The 24,257-nt window shown below is 30.9% G+C and overlaps 1 protein-coding gene across 4 annotated transcripts in view; it reads left to right on the top strand.

Annotated features, from left to right (window-relative positions):
- LOC141455315 (uncharacterized) overlaps positions 1–23,780 on the top strand; it is a 142,993-nt gene extending 119,213 nt beyond the window's left edge. For all 4 annotated transcript variants that reach the window (XM_074130268.1, XM_074130267.1, XM_074130265.1 and 1 more), the window contains 2 exons: positions 16,008–16,147; positions 20,085–23,780. In XM_074130268.1, coding sequence (XP_073986369.1) covers positions 16,008–16,147; positions 20,085–20,195 — 251 coding nt within the window. In that variant the 3' untranslated portion in view covers positions 20,196–23,780. The remainder of the gene's footprint in view (positions 1–16,007; positions 16,148–20,084) is intronic.
- Positions 23,781–24,257: the final 477 nt, after the last annotated feature.

Genomic DNA, 24,257 nt, shown 5'->3' with positions numbered 1-24,257 from the left:
TCTTAAGATAAGATCTTTTTTTATCGCGGCTGGTCACTGCAACATATTCAATATATATTTACTGTCTACAGATTCATAATCAATGTTGTACTTTTATAAGAAGGTAAAAGACCTTCTTTAAAAAATATACACCTCAGAAAATTATGCAGAACCTTATCCACCTTTTCAGTATCCGATAGTTTATGTGGACATCGTTTACAAAATAATACTCATTCATTTTTTGGTTTTACTAAAGTTGTATGAAGTAGAGTATATGAAAACGTTTTGGAAATCGCATAAATTAAAATCGAAGATGCAGTCGAATTCTTCATCTTCATGTGGTATATGATGAGTTGATCTTTACCCAAGCTGTTCATCACTTATTGATATATCGTAATATTTTTTTGCTCCCTAGATACCATTGGAAATGTTAACAGTTCGGCACTCCATCATAACCTCCTAATTATTCACTTTTAGATACCATTAATCATAGTTGTTGAATCAATAACGTCATCCTTCTGAGGTCATCTGAGTTTCCAAGTGACGTATCTTTCCAGTGATTAGAAAACAGAAAAGAACTGCTTCAATAGATGGCTAAAACGCTCTGCCTCTTAAAAAAAGGCAATCAAGCACATTATACACATTTCATATGACCACCAGAACTGTCTGACGAATTGATTACAGTCCACGAAAATAGTCTCATAATTGTCGAGGTGAACAAACTAATCATTATGAAGGCCTTAGACTACATTCTATATTGATCTTCCGATACATTAAATTATCAATACTATACCTTAATTAGAAGATAAAAAGATATTTCTTTATTTTTTTTTTATTAATTAGAAAATACAAAATTAGAAATTAATTACGAATCTCTTTCAATACTTAATATCAATATTACTTAGATATTAATTTTTCGATAAATAGGCCGTTTTAACTCATTCTCTGAGAAAAAAAAGTTTGCAAATTACGTTGTAAATTGTATGCATATATTCATAGAGCCAGGAGAATAGTGCGATATTTAAATGAGTTCTCCCACTTCAGTTCCTGGCTGCCTACCACCCTTTACTCTCATTATGACACTTTGTTTCCCTGCATAAAATATGATCTCCATTCGTAAAGGACGCCAAGATAGATTGACTTCAACTGGTAATTATTCATATTTAAAGGAGAGGTAAAGTTTTCCAATTATACTCTTGTAAAAAAGTCCCAATTTGAACGACTGGCAAACATTCTTTTATTTAAAAAAAGAAAAAGTGAATAATGAATTACAATTTAAAATGTGCCTTAGATGTTACTAAGGCTCCGAAACGGAGTTCTAGGTGAGAGTGGAAAGATATCCACGGAGCGAAAAGTAGATTCGCTTACATATTTACATCATCTCTCTCTTTTACAAGTCAGAAGTAATACAAGTTACTGGCCAAGAAAACGACTCTCCGAAAAGAGGAATAAAAAAAAGCAGGATGATTCAATGACGTTTTATTTTGGAAAAATTTATCTGTAAATTTACCATAATCACTGAGAAGAAATATAAAGTATTTATATGGAGCTTGAAACCACTGTTCTGAGAATCTAGAGTTTATATCTCCGTATACTGGAAGTTATTTTTTATGTAAATCATGGAATCGATCAAACTGAACTTTGCCAGAGATGAGCACACCAGACCATCATCATCGTATCCTGTTATACTTTGCCCTGAGAGAGAGTTTTCTCTTTTATACGATCCAAATATATTTCTATATTCAATTTTTTTCAGTGTATTACATATTGAAAGGTATCCCAAAAAAATGGCACACTATTATTATTTTTTTATTTTCCTGTTCTTGGCGCATTGACTGCTGTGGTCATTAGTGCTCTGATTCACTTTTATACATTATATTTATACACCGACTGACGGAAATATCGAAGCCAAAAGAAATAGTTTCATTGTATGCTTGTATGCATCTACACTTGTCTTTTTCTAGAAAATAAAGTCTTAAAGAAATATAAAGTAAAGTAATTGTTTTTCATTCTTTTTGGTGACTGAATCATAGTTTCATTAGGATGAAAAAATAATTGCCATTTCAGTCGAGTAAAATTTATTTTGCCGAGCTTTCTACCTAGGGACTAGGTCATCTTCAGGGTTCATGAACACGCAAGACAGAAGACACACCAACCTTGGAATGTAAAAATATTACTTTGTAAACTAGCCCTGAAGATGACCTAGTCCCTAGGTCGAAAGCTCGGCAAAATAAATTTTACTCGACTGAAATGGCAATTATTTTTTCATCGTAAAGTAATTGCCTATTTTTTTCAGGCGGGCTTTATGTCCAGCTACCAATTAGGTATCGTGGACTAGCAAACATACTTTACTGTAAATTTTTTTTATTAATAATTAAATAAAATCCACAGCCTTAAGACCGGGAATCGAACCCAGTGCCACAATACATAATAGCTTTACAGTACTCGCCTCTAACCGCTCGGCTACGGTTGCGCCTAAGTCTTAAAGAAATATATGGTCAGATAAAACTATTCACGTAGTTTCCTAAGTACATGTAATCGTACATTTATATCATCTGACTATTTCAAATATTGGAAGTTTGACAAAGAGTGACTTTAACTATCCTGCCTAACTTATGCGCAAAATGTTTTATCACAGCAACTTATTAATCTTTAAAAATTATCTATAAACCATTCTGCAATTTGTATGTCCAAATATCCACTTATCTGAAGGGTCTATACTTAGAGATTCCTGTCTAGGTTTGTAATCATTGCTTGGAATTTGCCTCTGTACAACCCAATAGGCAATTATTGTAGTGCCTATTCAGAATAATATTATAAGGTATAAGGTAGAAAAAATGTCTTCTTTATGCACCTAATAAGTTAGTTAGTTTTTCAACTTTTCAGATCAATGCAGTGTTTTTGACTACATTCTGCTTGATCACTCATAATTTTAGCAGTTTCTAAATTGATTATTTGAAAAATTGAATCAATAAATTGAGTTCCCTCAAGAAAAATGTGTATACTTACATTTCTGTAATATCTGTCAGCATCTTGTTTTTGTTTTTTTCCCCCTAAATGATTCTGTTATCTAAATTACTAATTCATAACGTGCTGATATTCCATGTCCCAAGAGAAATGGCCAGTGAAATTCAACTGAAATTAATTCTCTAGTAATAGGAGTGGGATTAAAGATTTAGGATCAGAGGGAGAATAAGCAAATATATGCACACCACTTCCTATATGATCAACATATATCGTTTATCAGTTCGAGATTAGAGAGGATTAATCAATATAGATGAGGTTGATCAATTCTACCAATAATTCTAAATAGTATGTGTTGTCATTTACTTTCTGACTTGAAAATTAAATAAATAGAATTTTATCTATTAAGAATAGTTATTAGTAGTTGCAAATCTTAAAATAGAAAAACTTTCAAGCTGAAGGGTTCTGTCAAGAGGAAGGGTTGATACATCTCTTAGAAAGTGTCCAGAATGATCCCGGAGTTCATTTTTACTCACAGCTTGGAATTAGCCATATGGTAATTAGGATTTACTCCGATCAATAATACTAAAGTAGATTCAATGAGATAAGTCTTGTTCAACTGATCGATTCCACCCTTAATTCAAGTAGCCTTATCCTTCGTACAATATAGTAAATGCTCCCTTCTAGTTTTAAATTTAATCATCCACAGTGACGTTGAAATTTCCGTAAATATAGTAAGTCATATCCGTAAAATAGTAAAATATAGTAAAATTCGACCAATCCCTGCAATCCCACCCTAATCCCCTTTGTCCGCCACCTCTCATCTCATACCATTCCAGATAACCTTCACGGGAGGTTAAAACGCCAGTGGCCTCGTGATTTCTTCATTGAGCTTCGAAAGCATTAAGTTCAGCAATGGGGAGTATTACTGCAGGGTAACTTCTTCCCTTGGAGTGAGTATGTACGTCCATGTAAGCTGTTCCAATGAAACCTTAACGCTTTGTTCATTATTTGATGTACTTTAGATAACATAATTAAGCCATATCTATGATACGGAACTGCATGATTAACAAAAAGAGTTGGAAGAACTTCCTCAAAATGTCTTCTCCTTGTAAACAACATTAAAATGTTCTGAGGGTTTATGTTTACACACATCGTCATGCCATCCAGCAGTAACCAATATTGTACCATTAATCTTAACAAAGAGCTTTTAAATAGGTGAAAGTTTCATCAAAAAATCAATTTTAGAAAATATTTATATACAAAAATTTTAGTACTAATTTTAGCAGCCTCAGTACTAACGGAGTCACAGAAATGCACTAAAAAAGTTATCAATGTTTACTAATTAACAAAAAAAAACTGTAATGTAATATAACTATGTTAACAAAATAAATGATATTTATTAATTCGCTTATTTCAATAAAAAGATTTTATTGTAGTTTCAAAACGATTGTTTGAAAATAGTGAATTTAATTAAATACAATGAACAATAAAAAGATTAAAAATAGATTGAATGTTGGTAACCAACAGTGGTACGATTGCATTCCTGACAGCTGAACATTACTCGTCCAAGTCAAATTTATTGCTGGCATTGATTTATTTTCTAATTTAATCAAAAAGCAGACATAGCGAGAAACCTTTTATTAATCACAAAAGAAAATGATTTCCACAAAGAAGTTTTCCAGGTGATAAACTTGCCCATTTATTTCTTTAATATCAGTGTAAGTCTACCTCATGCTACGCTGGTGGTTTAGCCTCCTACTTTATACTAATCATTTATTTCTGAACTTATGTAACGTTACAGTTCATCATCTGATCCAGGCGACAATTTAAGATGATGTAAGGAAGCGGTTCCTACCCTTCTGGCTCCGTCTGTTAAAAATAGTAGAAAAGAAAAACAACATTTTCTGTACAGTTGCGTTTTGATCCCTTCGTAGCTTACAAAAATGTTTAAAGCCAGATTAAGTAATATAGACGAACGGCCTAGTACAATTCTCCCTTCGAGACCAATATGAAGCAATTTACTTTGACCAGCAGAGGCTTGTAGGTTAGGTTCTTTACTGGCCTTAAGCAACATTATTAAAACTCCAAATGGAGGGACGAGAATCCCACGGAACATTCGGTGGAGGTGAGAGTCAGAATAATCGTCGGATTCCTGGAACCCATCAACTGTAAAGTGACCTTATTAGTCCAAAGTTAGACCTGCAAAGCTAATATGCATTGTGGTACTGGGTTCGATTCCCGGTCTTTAGGCCTTGGATTTTATTTAATGGTTATGAGAAATAGTAAAGTACGTTTGCTATTCGCCTCCGTCCACGACATCTAGTAAATGGTAGTTGGACGTTAAGCCCCGCCTGAAAAAATAGGCGATTACTTTAGTCCAAAGTTAGATAGCAGGCATCCCAAACAAAACTTACAAAAAGTTGTCTCTGCTGTTGGGTTAGGTTATCAACACAAAGCCACATACCTAGTAAGGGGAAAAGCTGGACGTGGAAAGAGTTATTACTAGTCGTCTTTTTCTTGTCCAACTAGAAAAAGCATTAGCAAAATAAGAATTAGCATTAGCAAAAAGGTGGGATTTCGGCAATAATTGAACTTTTTAGCTCTACAAAGTTGGCATTGTTTTAGAGAAAATTAAGATTTAGCTTAAACTAAAGAGTTTTGTGAAGTTCTTACATAAATTTCTCCCAAACTCACACTATTCAAAATCCCTGAGCACTGAACAGTTAACTAAGTCACCATTTAGTTGCATTGCGTCATTTTTAAGAAAGAATGAATTAGCATGCAAACACTCAAAATAACCTTTATCTCATGGAAAAGAGAAAAGATTACTGAGCATCTATTCTTTGAAACAAATGTACCTTGGAAAGATAGAGTTGGTTTTGTTCCACCAAAGTATCGATAATTTAAGGCGTTAGGAGCTGCTAGCAGTAACTTGAATTTCCAAATCTTGGGTTTTCCAGCCCTCAATAACGATGTGCAAACAATACCAATAATACAATAAATAAATAAAATACTTGTACAGTGTGAGTTATTTATTTTTTGCAGCCATTGTGAAATAGATTAAATTATATTTATAAATATAGCATGAAAACTTTCTATAATACAATTAAAAATGAACTGAAATCCTCGCCATGAGAACAAGTGCCGGGAAGCTAAATTAATTATTAAGATAAGAATTGCTTCATTTCACTTCGGTCTCACCCTCATAATTTCCCAACTATCTGAAGACCAGAACATTCTCCAAATTTGTTATTTATGTGTGAATTATAAAACACATATTATGGAAAAATGGCTAGCTGCCAAAAGAATAAAATCTATAACAATAAGAAAGTGAGGGAAGGGATTAGCTATGAGGTTAGCATACTGGACTCCCACGCGGAGGTCCCGGGTTCGAATCCAGCAGCTGACCCTTAGATTTTCTCTTCCTAGGAGCTTCTTACAGCTCACTGTCCGGTGATGGACAGTGTTGTCTGTAACGAGAGAACACTGTCCGGAGGCCGGCAGTGCACTGGAAAAAGCTCCGGGCGCTAATGACCTCAGCTGTTGATGCGCAAAAAAAAAAAAAAAAAAATAAGAAAGTGAATTCAAATAAAAGACCTTTTGGTCCTATGTTTCGAATAATTGTTTTATCTGTAGTTCAATTTTTTTTTTAGTCCGAGATTTATAAGATGAAGAAACATGGAGAAAATACTTTAAATTCGAAAGTAAGAATCTTGAAAATTAAAGAGCATACTGTGCAATTTAATTTTGGAGCCTACCTTAGTTTCAATATAGATGAAGGCCACTGAATTATATTAAACTGCCAGAGAGAAATTCCCTTAGAGATTTTGCCTTAACGGGCATGCATGTTAGGGCTTAGAAGTGGAGGAAGTTGAATATCGTTGGGACCGGTGGGCAGGTTTTAACATAAACAATGCAGCAAGTCATATTAGATGGAGCCCATTATACATCATATTAAATTTCTATATTACAACTAACATTTTAAGTATAGCAATTGTTGTATTATTTTCACAATATTTTTATTTGCAAAATGGAATTAATTTTAGGAAATTATAATGTTTGTAAATTGGTAACTGCTATGCTTGGCTTTATATCTAGATCTACTCGAAACTTTAAAGATGTCAGAACCATAATTATCCTTTACAAAGTAATGGTGCGACCTATTCTTGAGTACTGCTCTGCTTTATGGTCTCCTTATCAGAAAACTTACGTCAACAAACTTGAATCACTTCAAAGAAGATTCCTAAGATTGCTCTGGTATCGAGAGACAAAAGTCATGACGGAGGTACCGTACGATGACGTAATGGAATTTACTGGTTTGAGTACTTTACAGTTTCGTAGACAAGCCACAGACTTAAATTTTATTTTCAAAATTCTAAATAATAATATAAACTGCCCTGAACTTTTATCATTGTTAAATTTTCACGTGCCAACAAACGGTACTAGACAAAAACAAGTGTTTTCTAAAGTGTGCCATGGTACCAATTATCGTAAGTTCAGTTATTTTCCAAGAGTTGCGGATCAAGTTAATCATCTACCCGCTGATTTTGATATATTTAACACCAACATGATCGAGTTGAAACATTTGTTAAATGGCTGATTTTGCGGTGATTGGTACTAGGGAAAACTTACCGGTTATTTGTGATATAAAGATTTATTAATTGAGTAAAGTTTCTATTTTTAAAGTATATTTTATAGTACATATTTTGAAGTATTTTGTTTATCTATTAAGTAAATTCTGTGTATATATTATTTCTATTTTATCTTTATTCCTATTCTACGATATATATATGTATAAATGTATGATGTATGTATATACTATAATTATTATATATTGAGTTATTATTAAATGTTATTTTAAATTATATTTCTTTGTAACTGGGTGATTGCCCGTCTTGTAAATAAATAAATAAATAAATAAATAAGAGAGTGAGAACACTTAATAATATTTTGCCTGTTTGATTAATGAATTCTTCTCTATTATTATTCTAGAACAATATTCGGCAGGCAGCTTTTAGTGATTTGTTCCATCTATTATTTTTGCGTGACTAAAAAAACTAATAATAATATTATTATAACATTATTAACACAGAACAATCTTCAAAATATTATTTCTCAAAGCCTCAGTATGCTTTTTCAACACACTTCCTTTAAATAAGCCCTACCTCCATAGAAGACCTAGTCGACCAGCCGTTAATTTATTCTTTTATTTTTACATTAAAGCCAGATGGTTAAAAATAATTTGTTTTATAGTCACAGAGTATATCAATAACATCATCTTGAGTTAGATCCTACATGTTTTACCTACCATTCTATTGCCAAAAACTGAATGTAAGAATTCGTAGCAAACTTCCTAAATAGTGTATTTAATTAAACACAAAGCTGCTCTCTTTGTAAGCCGCACTGTTGTTGTTGCTTTCAGTGTGTTGTTTCATTGACATGTGTGGACCTGTCACTTACACACTTCTAAGGAGAGTTGAAGTGTTGCCGAAATTATGATTTTCAGAGGAAATTACCTCACTAGAAGTGTGGATGCTACGAACGGACTTTTTTCCATGATTTTCTCGGTTTATTTTTTCCGGATTTGTTACCTTTTTTACAAACATACATATAATCTATAAATAATAATTTAAGGCAAAGACATGTGAGTGTTGTTCACACCAGATTTGCCCGTGTAACTAGAAGAATAATTTTTTTTATTTAAAAATAGTCACATTACTAATCCGCTGTGACACTTTTTATTTCAATTGCCTTGAAACTTTTACAGATTAATTTATAAAAATGGTTATATCTTTAAGAGTAAAAAATGACATAGATCTACGAAAGCTGAATTTAGTTGGTTTAGTAAAGTAAATATCCAAGTTTTCTTGATAGTAGTAGCTGGTTGTCCCTAAGTTTACGAGTTTATTGAACAGGGGACAGGATTAACTCTGTACTTCCACAAACTTCTATTCAAATAAACTCGGCTCGTTCCTACTACTACCGTGACTAACATTTATATTTAGATTGGACCAATGATTTAGATGTTAACCACTTTGAATCAATCACTTCCCCACTTAGCAAATAAATTAAAACTTCCTCTTCTGTCCACAATATGTTTATATTATGTGTACATTTCAGTGTTAGGAAGATTTAGAAACTAGTAGAAGAATGTTTGCAGAAAGAAAAATCCGTGCTTGTGTTTCAATTCAGATTTTCGGATGTCTTGATAAAAAATGATGGTGAATTTTAATTCTTTTTTTGTATTATTGCTGTTATTTGTTTCCTAAAGAATCTTGGCCCTTGAAACGGGTCACATAATTCTCCACAAATAAAGCTGGAAATACTCCAAAAAATTATTTTCCTTCTAATTATAGTAAGAACCAGCAGAGGTTTTTCCAGACTATTATTTTCCTTTTTTTAGAGAGAATTTTAATTTTAAAATTCAATCAGAAGTTCTTAGATTTTCAAAGCAATATTTTATGTCATTCAGGCCAATTAATTTTTGTTCTTTAAGTAAATGAACTGTCCGGTAGGTTGATCGCCAAAAAGCGTAATGTTGAAAAACACCCAAATTTGACAATTTTTTTATCTTTTTCTATAAAAGATAAAATTCCCAAAATTTCTTTATAATGTAAGGCAAATCCTCCTTTATAACTGTAATTTTTCTCAACAACCCAGATCTAATAGATTTCAAAAAAATCTTGCCAAAAATGAGCCAAAATGAAATTTTCAGTAAATGTTCTTGTTCTTGTTACCTTTTTTGTAATCAAAGTAGTGCCTAAACGCGAGAACCGATTTTCATGAATGAGGTATCATTCGATTCGGAATTTTATGTAGAAAAGCCTTTTGGGGATCTTATGGTGCCTTTTGGGACATTATTGCTAATAACTCGGTAGATCTTACAATTTAAAAAGTTAAGTATATGGGTTGATTAAACGCCAAAAGGTACACAAACCAGCAAGTACCCAAATTTCATTAATACTTCATTGGTATCATTTGAGTAATTTGACTGTATTTAACTTTTCATTGATATATTTTAGAATTTATTAGATGTCACAGACCCTTATGTTGGCCATTTCATTCATTATAATTTTTTGTATTAATAATAAAATGTACATTACATCTTCATAAATGCACATTAAAATAGAAAATGCAGAGTTAGTTCCTGTTTAAATTTGAATCACGGATTTAAAACACAATTTGAATCTTCAATTCGTTCAACAGAAGTATTCGAGAGCAAAAATAACACACAGTTAATAACAAGTAAATTATTCAACAATAATTATTCATTTCTCAGTTGTAATTTAATGTAGTCCCTTTAATTGAGTACTTGCAGTAAAATACTTTAGTAATTTATTGGCTATCCTAAAAATGTGCATATCTTTATCTACTTTATATTACCTACATACAGCATTGTGGGAAGGACACCTAGATTAAGAATGTAGTTGAAGAAAACTATGTTGCAGAATATTAACCCAGATTTATTATTACCTTATTGTTATTAATGCTTGATTCTGCATAAAGTAACAATCACTTTAATCGAAGAATGAACTTAAATCGAAGATTTTTATTTAAAAAATAAATAAACAAAATCATTGAAGTATGTTGGTGTACGCATTTTTCAAAAACATTTTTGAAATCTTTAGCCTCATAATTACTTTTAGTTTTCATAACGGTCTTCTTTTTTAATCTGTGATTAATAGTTGGATTATTATAGATTAATATATATTAAAGTCAATCTAAGTTAAATGGTTAAATGCTACTTGAACAAATATTTTGTAGATGAAAATACGAGCTAGCATAATCGTAGCTAGCATAAGGGTCTGTGAGAGCTAATAAATTTTAAAAAATATTAATGAGAAGTTAATACTGTAAAATTACCCAAATGATATCAATGAAGTATTAAAGAAATGATGGGTACTAACTAATTGTGTGCCTTTTGGCGTTTAATCAAACCTTATACTTAACTTTTTAAACTGTAAGTTTTTGTTAAAGAGTTTACAAGAGTCTTTTTGCCTTTAAATGCACGACTTGTGATTTATATTTCTATACCGCAGTGATTGCTACAGAGCAAGAGAATAAAACTGGCGCCATGAATCTGGAAATAAATAACGTACTATCATACCCTTTTCCATCAATTTGCTGTCACTTAGATGTCACTCAAGCCATTGTAAAGTTTCCTATAGATATAATAGTTAACATTATTAAATGAATGGAAATTTTTTACAATTGACTTCGTAAAGAGCCTGACGTTTTGACATTATTCATTTTAGTAATATTCCATTCATGCTGACACAAGCAACTAAAGTGAACACGTTATAATCAGTGAGCAAGATGTTTTGCACCATCTTGATCATTTTGAATACATGGGAATTTATCGGGATGGTGGCTTTCTTTTAAGTAAGTTAAGTGGTTTATCATTCTTGGGTCTCAACTTTTTTTTTACAAATGTTCAATTGATCCAGAAGCGAGGTTCTCAGCGCAAGTTTTTAATCATCTCTTTAAAAATATACTTAAAGTCTCATGATTTCAAGAAAATTCTTGAATTTTCCTCTTCCTCATCTATAGAAGTTTTTTTATTTTATTTTTTTGTGTCCGATAATTTAAGTGATCGATCAAACATTAAAGAATCAAATTCTGTTGCCATATTTAGACACATAATCCTAGGTCGTGCCTAGAGTATGGACGGCTATCCTTCACCCCTCAGGTTCTTCTTATTACATCGAGCAATCCATTCCTACTATTCTGTGGGAATCCTTTCTGATCCTAGCATGATCTTCCTAATTCTTATACCCATGCTAGTCCTACTCCTTTATTTCTTCGTTACTGCAGTCCCTCATTCAGTTCAAATAGTCCAAATGAATTATCCAAATGAATGAATTAATTGTTATTCAAAAATTATTCAAAAGCTCCTTCGAAAAATGATAAATGACACTTCTTTTCAACGCTCTTACCGTCTTTTTCTCTAAGAAACAATCTACGACTGTGTATAAATTTCAATATATAATACTGTTTGGAATATCCTAACAACTAACTTGGTTTCCTGAACAGGATTGGAACAAAAAGACCGTGATGATCTAGTCTCACAGACTAATTATGTTGTAATTGCCGTAAATTAATCTGTAATATCCACATAAAACTGAACCTATCCAAATGGGAAGATACATCTAACTGATTGCACTGAATGCAATTTCACGTCTTTAACGTTCTTTTATCAAATTCTAGAGATTTTTATCAAGGGACACAATACCAATTTTGGTCATTCTCACATCTTTATTCAAAGCTTAATGTTCGCATAATCCTGGTTCGCTCTTCAAAAAAGTTGTAACATTGCCTACGATCGCCTCAACGAACAATTACTGTTAGTAGGAACTTCGTTCGGAAATAACATTCACCTCATTAAATTAAATTGAATACACTAGAACTGATTGCAGAAATACTTCTACATTGTCTTCCCAATTGAATTTCATTTCAGGAATTATAATCCAAAATATTTCTTTTTTCGCGTCGAGGAGATAGTAAAAAGTGGATATATAATACAAACAGAACATAATTTTAGAACGAGTAGATACTCGATAGGTTGGTTTCCTGTTTAACTTCCTCGCTTAAAAGCTTTCTAGTGATCTACTTACTTAATGAAAAGTAATCAATCTCAGTAAAATGAAACTTTTCAAAAATTCTTGACGAGCGCGATATTGAGCGGACCAAAACTAATCCATTAAGTAAAAGAAAAAAAGAAGGATAAACTGAATTCTCGATGGAGGTATTCAAACTAAGGATTCTGTGTTAGAATAAAATTAGCAGAATCCTTCTGAGAGTTTTATTTCACAAAAGATACAATCATTTCTTTAAAATAATTTTAGAAGTGGTTCAAATTGTATAAGAATGAGATCGAAACGTTTATATTGCTTTATTATTTATTATAATTATTTATATTTTGTACAAGAAGGGAGTGTTTCGGAAACTCAAAACATTAAACAAGAGTTAAACATATTTTTGCAAACAGTACTTTAGATTTAAAGGAAAGTTTGTTTTACTTTATCCTCTTAGGAATTTCTAGAAAATTTTGTTAATAAAAGTAATAGTCTTGCAAGTATGCAGTTTAATATTTTAACGTTTTGAAGAAAATCCTAAAAGAAATGTATAATGTTGAATAAAGTTTTACTTCCTATAGTGGAATTTTGATCTTTACGTTTCTGTCGGGTTCTGTGGGGTATACCCGAACGAAATTCTGTAAGGAACAAAATGTTTGCTGAATTTTCTTTGTAAGCCAGAGCGACTGTAAATAACCATACAAACACAAATGACAGGTACATTGTCCTTTTTATAAAAATATGTATTTTCGGTGATGGAATACAGAAAATTTGAAAGCGATCGCAATCCTTCTTCTTTCAATAAATAAGAGAAGTAAAAACAAAAGGCTTAATGATAGCTTGCACAATCTTGATACTTGCCTACAGCCTACCACCATTTCGCTTTACAAGTAATCAGTCTTAAGAAGAGATCAAGTCCGAGAGGCTCACTTAGACTTCTGGCCTAAATTTAATCCAATTCCTACATTCTACAAATGTGTCCACTCCTGTTTCCACCGGAATCCTTAAAAAAATCAATTTGCCAATCTCACGCGCCTATTTCCTTTTAACTACCGATTTAATTTTACACATATTATTTTCTAATTATGTACATCACACCATCAGAGAAAGTGTGCAACAAGAATTTTTTTTTTTAAGCAGCGAGAAATTTTGGAGCTGGGTCTCATTTTATCCAAAATGGTGAACAGTTTTAAAACAGTAGAGCTTAATCGCTTCCACTAAGTCTACAAGTTAGCTAGAAATATTGGAAGTAGTTTTAATTGTTCCTCTTTCCGAATTGGTTGCCTCTTGGAAATGGGAACCATAAATAGAACCTTTACTAAGTTAAAGAAAATCGTGAGATGTGACTCAGGTATAAGAAATATCGCTTGATGGAAACAACAAGGAAACTCTGGCGTGCGACACTCATTTATTATTTATTTTTCTCTTACAACGATTATCACCACTTTCAGAATATCGGTAAAATTTATCAAATACAAGTGACTGACCAACGAGTCTATATACAAAGTCTGAGAAAAATCTCTCGATCGAATGTTTATTTGTTTAAGTTACATAACCATACAAAGAGTTGAGTTGCACATCTATATATACAAAATTATAAAATGAAATTAAATAACACACAATCTGCTTATCAATAATAATTACTTAATAATAATAATAATAATAATAAAAGGAAAAATATCAAAATTTAATAGTACTGTGCACAAAAGATTTCTCTATGATTATAAAATTGAATCCAAGTAAAACAATCTATTATAACAGTACTAGGAGACCTAGGAAACCTCTCAGAGCCCATGGACAAAATTTTACCCAGCCAACCAATTATAAGTTTGGTAATGTCAACTAAGATAGGTGTTATACCCGCTTCAATTCTCAAGTAACATATGTAATCCGGAGTACATTTCAAGAGAAAAATCTCTTTCACCGTGTTCGAAAAATAAAAAACTATCCATTAAAATCCCACTTCCGACCTTTTTTTAATTTTTTGTAACAAAATTAATTATTATTGATATTTTATACCAGATAAAACCACACACTGTATTACCCTAATACATGGATTGCTTTTACAATACGAAAATTTACTCGTAAACAGTTGGTAAAGAAGAGTCTGCAAGAGTAGCTCTAATTAAAGATATTAATAAATAGATTATCCTTAAACATTTTCTCACTGTAATGAAGTTTGAGATAAATTTTAGAAGTACCTCCAAAAATTTACTTACTGTTCTCTTATCTCTCTCCAACTGCGCCTTCGTATATACAAAGTGTACGCTGGATAAAGTTTAATAAAGCAGACTTGACGTTGAGAATTTCAACAATTTGTGTGTAGACATTCCCCCTAACTACTGCGTCGACTTCAAAGTTTTAGAATTATTATGAAGCTGTTTGGAAGATGGTAAAAGTTATACGGTAGAAAGTTAAAGGAGAAAACACTTTTTTTTCTTGTATATGTTGGCAAGATTCTTTTTTATAAAAAATGTATACTTTAGCAACTTATATTTCCTATTTTTATTTATAAAATAGCGCTCTTGCCCTGAGCTTTAATAATTCTAGAGATTCCTTGATAACAGCCGATATTTCCAGACTGACTAGACCTCCTATATCTCAATGTTATAACTAAATGTTTCTGTTCTAAACTTTTAGTATTAGGCTTTTATAAAAATTCTAAGATATTGCACATACTCTCTATGGGCGAATAGCCACCATAAATCTATTGACCTATTTCTCTTTGGAGGTAAACCATAAAGATAGGCTATTCTCACACTAACCATTGAAGCAGTTCCATTGTCACAAAAACCTTCATCGCTGAAGTATATAAAATCCTCATGTCTCTCGTAATGGCCACCCAGGATTTTTTTCATATTATTTTCTCTCGTATCAGAGGGCCAAAGATCTCGCCCGCAATCCTAGCGCTAGCAACTTAGAGGACCGTCTCCTCGCAAACAAAATCTACACAAGATTCAAGACCAATCAACTACTTCCTGAGAAGGTGCTTTCAGAACATATCAGCCCTGTGAAAACTGGTTTTCCTGACTGAAGGCTCTTTATTTCTTCACTTACACAGTACAGGCATTAGCCTAATAACTGTTTGATTCCTGTGGAAGTGGCCTCCCAGTGTGCTCTCTCTCCAAAGTCTATGAACTTACCCAGCATCGTTGATCTTTTCAGTAAAACTTTGGTTTTTACTTAAAAACTACTCCTTGTTTGATTAACCAGAAACTTTTATAAAATGTTTTAATTACTTCTTAAATTTCTTTCAAAAAAATATGATTTTCTAGAGCTGCAATATCCTTACATATTTGTTTTCTAGAAAAGTATCAGGTTCAAGCTTTATATTTACCTCTCGTCAAAGGTGGAAATAAAGAAATATAAATAGTAACAAATGTATAATGCACATAAATAACAAGAATAAAACTGATTAATTATAAAACTAAAATCATGTTAATTGTGTGGTTTTTTAATACGAAATTTATGTTTTCTTTATTACAGAACTGCGCAAAGCAGCTACAAAAATCCAAGCCAGCTTCAGAGGACACCAAGTAAGAGCTGGTAAAGCAGTGAGTGGTGTGTCTGACGAAGGTGCAGCAGGAGTTCTAAGTGAGGAAGCTGAGAAAGCGGCACAAAAAGCTGTTAGTAATATTGATTGTCACGAAAGTAGTAATTACTAATTATTAATAAAGATCACCTGAATAGGTGGTTCGCTTATTTTTTTAGTGATTTTCCTGTGGAGCTTTTTCAATCTATAATCATTACCTGTCTTTCTCTTTACTTTTTTCAAAAAATCTGGCTTCTCAACTCCACGGTCACAAAAATTTCAATAACTGAGAAAGCTTCAGGTGTCAAAGATCATAGATGTTGATGTACCTTCAAAAATAAATGGTTAATTTTTTATAAGCAATTTTAAATGAACAATGAGAATTTTATAAAATTAATATAATATATAATTTTTTCTTATAATTCCGTTTTTGTGGATTTTAAGGAAAAAGGTTTTTAACCTATTTTTCAAATTATTCTCCCTGTGAAAATTTAATTTGTATAAAGTACTTGCAATCCGGAAATAAGTTAGGAATTGGAGAAAAAATAAGCAACCACTTATCACAGAAATAAAAATAAATGGCTGATCCATTAGAAGAGGAACAAGAATATATAATATATTTTATGCAAAGGAAATTCCGTTTCATCATTATACCCAGAGCAATTTAGTTTCTGGCGTTGGCAAATTTCCATTCATTCACTATCACGAAAAGAGTTGATTCATTGAACTTCATCATTTCAATTGTAATAGCGTCATCATTCAAGTATTGTAGGATCAAACTATAATTCTAATTACGATATGCTAATTTCAAACATTGCGATTTAGATATCACAACGTTCATTAATTAAAAGTTGGCAGGATTAATGAATCTGCTACCTTAAGATTGATTCGGCAGTCCCGAATTAAATTTTTTTCTCTCTCCCGCTAAAATTTGGTAGATAAGTTTACTTAGAATTATAGGATTGTTTTGGATATTTCGAATACAAACATTTTTTTTTTTCAATGTCGTGCAGCGTTACCAGGTATTATTTTGGAAAGTTTTGCTAAGGCGACTATCCTATTGGCCACTAAATATGGTTATGACTTTTCTAACATAATTAGTTGGAAGTGCTCTCTAAGGTTTTCTTTCTGAAAATCGTCATTATTTTAATTTGTGAAAATCATTGTATCTGAGTTAAATGTTGTAACCCTTGAGCACTTATAGAGTAGTTAGAAAAACATTTTACATTTAATGTGTCTTACAGAAAAATATATAACTACCCAAAAGGCATTTCAATTGCCTTTAATTTTCATTGCATTAAATGTAACAGAAAATTTTCGATTAGCATGGAAATAAAAATTATATCACAAAGATATTTGCATTTCGAAAAATATAAATAATGTTGCTGGTCCTTCGGGTTTTAACTGCTTATTTTCATCATAAAAAATACGGTGACAAGCAAGTGAAACTTGCATCGACTCCACGTTATCGTTCCTCTTAAAAAAATAATAATTTAACCCTCCTCTCTGGTGCAATAAATTATTCTTTAGTATACTTATATATTTAATAAATTCATTTAACAAATTCATGTAAGTTGAGAAGTAGGTTACTTAATTACGACGTTCACATAGTTTAAATAATAATTGTATGGCTTAAAAAAAGATTACCGAACAATGAGCTAGAAAGCTCCTAGTGCTGTTCATATAGCTTCCAACTATATTACCTCTAATAAACATTAATAATACCACTCCCTACTATGATCGCTTTATAACATAAGGCACCTAAGTAATCTTGGCATTCTGGGAAAAGTGCCTCCAGGCACTAAACCATTCTTCAAGTATCTTTGCATTCCAACTGGAGTTTATTATATAATAATTACACTCACCTAATACTAAACATATCCAGACATATCCAGAGCATGTTGGGGTACATGAAGCTTGGGTTTAGCTAATTCACAGCCAAATAAATATCTGTTTAATATGGGCACACTTTTAAAGCTGTATTTTTATCATAAGGGCTTTGAATAACGAAGGGCTGGACCACTATCCCTAGGTTATTGTCAGAAGAACGGAAAAGATTACCAACTTCCCACTGATTAGTTAGTAAAACCATTAGGCTTTCATGGACTATGATGTTCAATGCTAAATAATGCGCGATAACTATCTTCTTATTTTACGTAATTTAAGATTTAATATTTTTCCGCTACAGAGCAATTATTTCTTCTTCCGTACTAACCAGCCATTTTCTGAGCTAAGTAATTTAGTAGCTTTAAATTCCATTTATCCTAAAGTTATACTCTGTTTTTTCTTTGTGAAATGTGCTTTAATACTACTTTCAGCAGTCCTTCAAGACATTCGCAGTTGCAAAACAATTCCAAACTATATTGCGATCGTATTATCTGCAAAAAGCTTCATAAAATTCGTACATTTCTTTCTATTTCTATAAACATTGCATTCACAGGTAGAATTTGAGGAAAGTTCTGTAATAGAATTATTTTTTCTTAATTCATTCTCTTAATTTTTAAATCTAACTAATGGAGTAGAATTTATAAAATAAGTAGCTCCATTTAACGTTAACAATTATAGAAACATTAAGAGATATATTTTATTTCAATTAACTTATGATTTTTTTTCCGATAATGAACAGTAAATAATTTGAGAAATAAATTAAAACTTTATTTTGGCAGGTTATTTATCCAATTCATTTTATACAAACGACAATACCATTTAAATTAGGGAAACTGTCGGTCGCAGTTACAAGCGGCCATATAAATTAACTATAATGCTGTAATAAAAACATGGAACTCTAGAATTATCAGAGCGGCGTGTTTAATGAAAGAAAACAAAAGCTGGCTTTTCAATGTGCGCTATCTACTGGACGCAGCACAACACTCCCCATGGTAGTAGTAGCTATTATGCTGCAATCGTTGGACATTTGTCCTTTGTTGAATTCTCTGTTTGTCCATCTAGAAATTCCATTTTTATTTCTATTCAGTGACTCGTTCAGTGGCGCTTGCGTAGAAAAAAGAAAAAAAAAACGGAATCAGAGGGCAAGTAGAATGTCATTTTTGAATGCTCTGAAAATAAATAAAGTATTTGGCAATAGAAATTATAGCTATTTCTTATGTTTTTTATTTTTTTAATCCTCTTCTTTGAAGTGCATTTAGATTTACTTTAAGGATAGAACATTTTTGATTCCTCATTTTGGATGTATAAATTTTTCTGTGCAGTCTTAGGTACCTGAGTACCTAATAATGTCGTGAAAATGTTATTAAAAAGTTGTCTTACTTTTAGTAAAACAATAAACTTTTTAAATCAGTAATGAAATAAATTAATTTCATTCATTCATTCATTCATTGGTTTGAAAAAGGAAATATTTTAAAAATGTGCTGCACGAAATCACATAATTAGAGGAAATCGTTCCTCCTGCCAGTCTTCCCAGTCACTCTTAAGTTCTATAAACCAAGTACTTTTAAAATCTCCTATATATAATTTGTAGGGACTACATATTGCTATAGCATTTTAAAACTGAGACTTATTCGGCTTTTAAAGTAAAGTAATTGAAAAGAGCAATGAAAGTGGAAGAAATGATTAAATCGAGAATTTTATTTAATCCTGCTAAACTGAGTACCTAATAAAATGGATGAAAAAATTAATAATTTCTCTTCGGCGCTGGTGCCAATTGGTCCTAGCAGCAATGACATAATAATTATATTTTTCAATAATATTTGTATACTTAATATATACGTACATATATTGAGAAGCTGTCTTAAATTTAAACAAACTTTTTGTTTACCGACCGTTTGGCAAGTTTATTGCTTTCTTCAAAGTAAAATTAGTTTCTTTTAATTGTTAACTTTACAGCTGTTAACATCATTATTGTTGATCCATAATTGATACGTCTTTAAGTAAGTTATTTTTTTAATTTATGACTGCTTCTTCAAATTAAATAAATATATATATATATATATATATATATATATTAAAATGTTTCGATCAATAATAGAAGCATACATTATTTTCAAAACATAACCATTCACTACATTTTACAGGTGGAGGATGAATTAGCTGATATAGATTTGGCAGATCCAGAACTTCACAAAGCTGCTACAAAAATTCAAGCATCTTTCCGAGGACACAAAGTTCGTAAAGATGATCACTAAGACTGGTTTGCTGAATGGCATGTACCACTGCCAAGAGAACTAACTGTTTAAGTGGCCTGCAATTGCTAAAGATACATATGTAAAATAAATAAATACCCACATAATTATAATTTGCTGAATGCAGGTATCAGGAAAGTTCCATTATTATTATTCATCAACTTAAAAGAAGTATCCAAATTGCTAAAAGTATAATTATAGAAACAACAAATTAAATGTAGAAATTAGATATTTCTAATATTTTTTTATTTTAGGTATATCAAAATTTTTAATAATTTTTTTTTTAATCACTTTAAAGAAGTACTGGTTTGTAAATTAAAATTTTCATTTTTTCTTTAAAATTTATATTTATTCTTTCTTTTATTGTTTTGCTTTTCATTTACAGCATTTGTCAAAATTTAATTTGATGAAAGGTTGACTAAATTAATTGTTTGGATATTGTGTAGGTATGTAAAGAAGAAATCTAACATTTACCGAAGGCCAAATAAGTAATGACAAATGTTATTGTACACTTTTTTTCTCTCTCTCTCTCTCTCTTGCTAAACAATGAAACTTATACATAAAAAAGTAAGCATCTACACAAAGTTTAAAATAATTTTATTTTTCCCTCGTCTTTATCTCGATAAGCATTCTGAAATAACCAACCGATTGTAGTAAATTTTTAAAACCACTTTTAATAAGGTTTTTAACACTACATCATAACTTGATAACTGATATTTATCCAACATATTTAACGTGGCCATTAAAAATAAATAAAAAATACTAAAATAATAATTGAATATATATTTAACTCTATTCACAATATTTTTAATTTGTTTTATACACAAAACAAATTATTGCAATAAATAATGAGGCAGTAAAATCAAGATAATGTAATGAGTTTGGAATTAGGAACTTAAGCAAAAACTTTAAAAACATTGTTAATACGCATTTGTTAAATACTTAGACATAGTTAATGTTTAATTTATATAAATATTTATATTGTTGAATAATTAAGATAATGTTCAAATTTTTAAAAAAGCATGTGTTAGTTATAAGCATAGATTAATAATTAATAAATAAAATTATCTTCAAAACAATATGGAGCTAATGTTCGTAACTGGTTCTCTGTTATATTTATTGTATAATACTGGAAAAATAATTATAATGGATCGAATATTTGCAGTTATCAATAATTATGATTATATAAATAGTTAATATTTTTAACTTAAACATATTTTTATCATTCAATCTTTAAAATGAAAGTTCAGAAATTGAATTAATAATGCATTGATTTTTAACAATTATTCCGGTTGTTCATATTTATTTTAAGGTTTCTTTTTTTGTTTTTAGCGAAGCAATTAAAAATTGACGAACTTCTTAAAACTACTTACTTAAAACTAGAGAAGGTAGAAAGAAGTTCAGCGGTGGTGTTCTGAACTCAGAACGCGGGAGATCCCCGGTTTGTGTCTAGCTGACAGCCCCAAATGTTTTTGCCTTGGAATCCCTTTATAGTACGTAGTATATTTCCGTGTTGGGCAGAGCTGTCAATAACGAGAGAAAATTGTCCGAAAGCTTCAATCCTGAGAAGCCTCATGGGGACAGTAATCTCAGAGTTGCCGCGCCTTAAATAAAAATAAATAATAGTAAATAAAAATATATTGCTATGATTATTTTTAATAATGTCATACTGAACAATTAGTGAAATTATATTTATCATTATACAATAGGTAAAAAACTTCTAATTTGATAAAAAATGAGCATATATCCTAAGAAATTTTGCTCTTCAAATTAAATAAATTATTCAAATTTAATCCTTTACACAAATTTTTAGGAATTCTTTACATTAGTGACAAAATATTAGTGATTGGATTGACGTTTAAAATTAAATTAATTTTATTCATGATTACATGAAACCAGAAAAACAGTGGAGGCCTTATTTATGTAAGACCTTTACATGAACTATCTTCAGAAAAACTTTATGGTGAGATTGAAGTTTCAACGAACGGATTATCAATTTTTTAAACGCAGTTGTACCAGCAATAGTGGATAAAATCAGGGTTTCAACCCGTCATATCTTGGATGAAATCACTGATACATTTTTTTCTAGTCTACTTATAAGTAGGTATATTTAATGTACTAAGCAACATTTTTTTTTTTTATGTTCGAAATGGAAAACCATTTGTTTATTTTTATTTAACGACACAGGAACCTATGTACAAATACTTTAAAGATTTAATGTTCAGAGACACACTTTTGATCACTTAAAATGTCTGAAGCAATGTTATAATGTGCTAGAGCAATAACTAACATTCCCTCCAAAGACCAGATACACAGGTGCGAGATAAGTAACAAAATTGAACAATAAATTCTGACTAAGATCTGGAACAATCTACCGTACAATCGATCGTTCAAAAATAAAAAGTGTAGTAGGCAGTGGAGCACCACAGCTATAAAATTTAAAGGCGTAGAATACGATGATGCAAATGGGGAACTTAGCATCATAATCATTTAGGATTTTTGGGAAAATGATTTTATTACAGGGCAGGTAATTATAATTTATCCGAAATTTCAACCTTTTATAGATATTATTCTCCTCTCAGCGAACCTCTCCTGAGGCTGGAAAAACATTTTTCGGTAACGGTTCTCTCCGTTAATGTAATATCTCAAAAATTAAACTGAAAGACGTTTTTTACCTCAAAAGTTCCCAGAGCTCTCTGTTCGTTTGTTTTTCGCCTGAATTTCTTCTGCTAAATTCATGACATGCCCCATCTAATTAACCTAGTTCTACTTTACATGCAAGACATTTATGTATTGCATTACGAGTATATCATTAGACATGAATGAAAAAAAAACCTGTCATCAGGCTACGCTTTTTTTAGTAACTCGCTCTGTGCTGAAGTTGTTCTCCTGATTACATTAAATCGAAAAGTATTCTACAAAAACATAAATAAAAAAATTACCCTAAACACAAGATAGAAAATGTTACCACTATTCTGTCATGTAATGTAATTGGCCTCAAGAAAATAGAATATGTACTTGATTAATTTATAAAAAAAAGAAAATTATGATTATGTAAAATCGTAAACGTTAGATAATGTTCACTAATTGTTATAACCATAAAGAATAATATTATTCAATTGTTATTTCATTAATTACATTTACTTATTGTACTGTACGAGTGCAGGTGTAAATTTCAAATAAAAGATAAAATAAATAAAAATTACATTACATTAATACAACTTATTTTTAATTACATTTAAAAAGAAAATAAATAAATATCTCAGAATGTCACGCAAAATCTTACTGTAACTTCTTAAAAATAGTTTACTCAAATCATTTTATGGATGCATCTTTTTAAAGCGTCCAAACTGTTCGGAAAAATAGTTGGGTATTTTCATGTAGGCCTTCATTGGCAGAAATTTAAAGCATCATATAATTACTGATATAATTTATACATTTAATGTTTACGAACATAGATAGTTTCAGTGATACTTTAATTGTGGCACTAAAATGTCCCAATTTTGTGTGCTCAAAACATACTATAGAAATAAAAATTAGATTATTTGTAACTTTCAGATTAAACCAGTAAAGATTTAACATCAATAATACTTAGCGTTTTTTTCCCCCCATTGTTTCATCATAATAAGCTTATTATTCAAAAATGTCTTATGGCTGTATAGCGTCACAGTTGATGCCAAGGAAACAATAATTCAAATATTTAGCCAACGTTTGCTAAACTAAATTATAAGTTATGTGTCCTTAGTAGACAGGATTTTATCATAATTCTTCCTGGGCGCTATAAAGATTCGACAGCATCAGTATTATTATTCCTCAATGGGTAAGAAGAAGTGCTTTACCGATTGATGTATGTAAGTATGCATTCAATTAGTCAGTTTTCCTAAATGAGTCCAAAACTGTTCTAGCATAACGCCGCATCTTTATAGAAGATATCAAAAAAATGTAAACTAGTGATTCAGAGAAATTAAGGATAGTGGATTGATTAAAAAGATATGAATGTTATTTTTAAAATTAACTCCATCGTTAGATTTAAAAGTTAAAATTGCACATGGCTTCTTCATCTAA

Source organism: Rhodnius prolixus, unplaced genomic scaffold (assembly GCF_049639745.1).
Source record: "Rhodnius prolixus isolate KJV_2025 unplaced genomic scaffold, Rpr scaffold_4, whole genome shotgun sequence".
Lineage (NCBI taxonomy): Eukaryota > Metazoa > Arthropoda > Insecta > Hemiptera > Reduviidae > Rhodnius > Rhodnius prolixus.
Note: the sequence above shows the minus strand (reverse complement) of the source record. Positions and strands in the feature narration are given on the sequence as shown.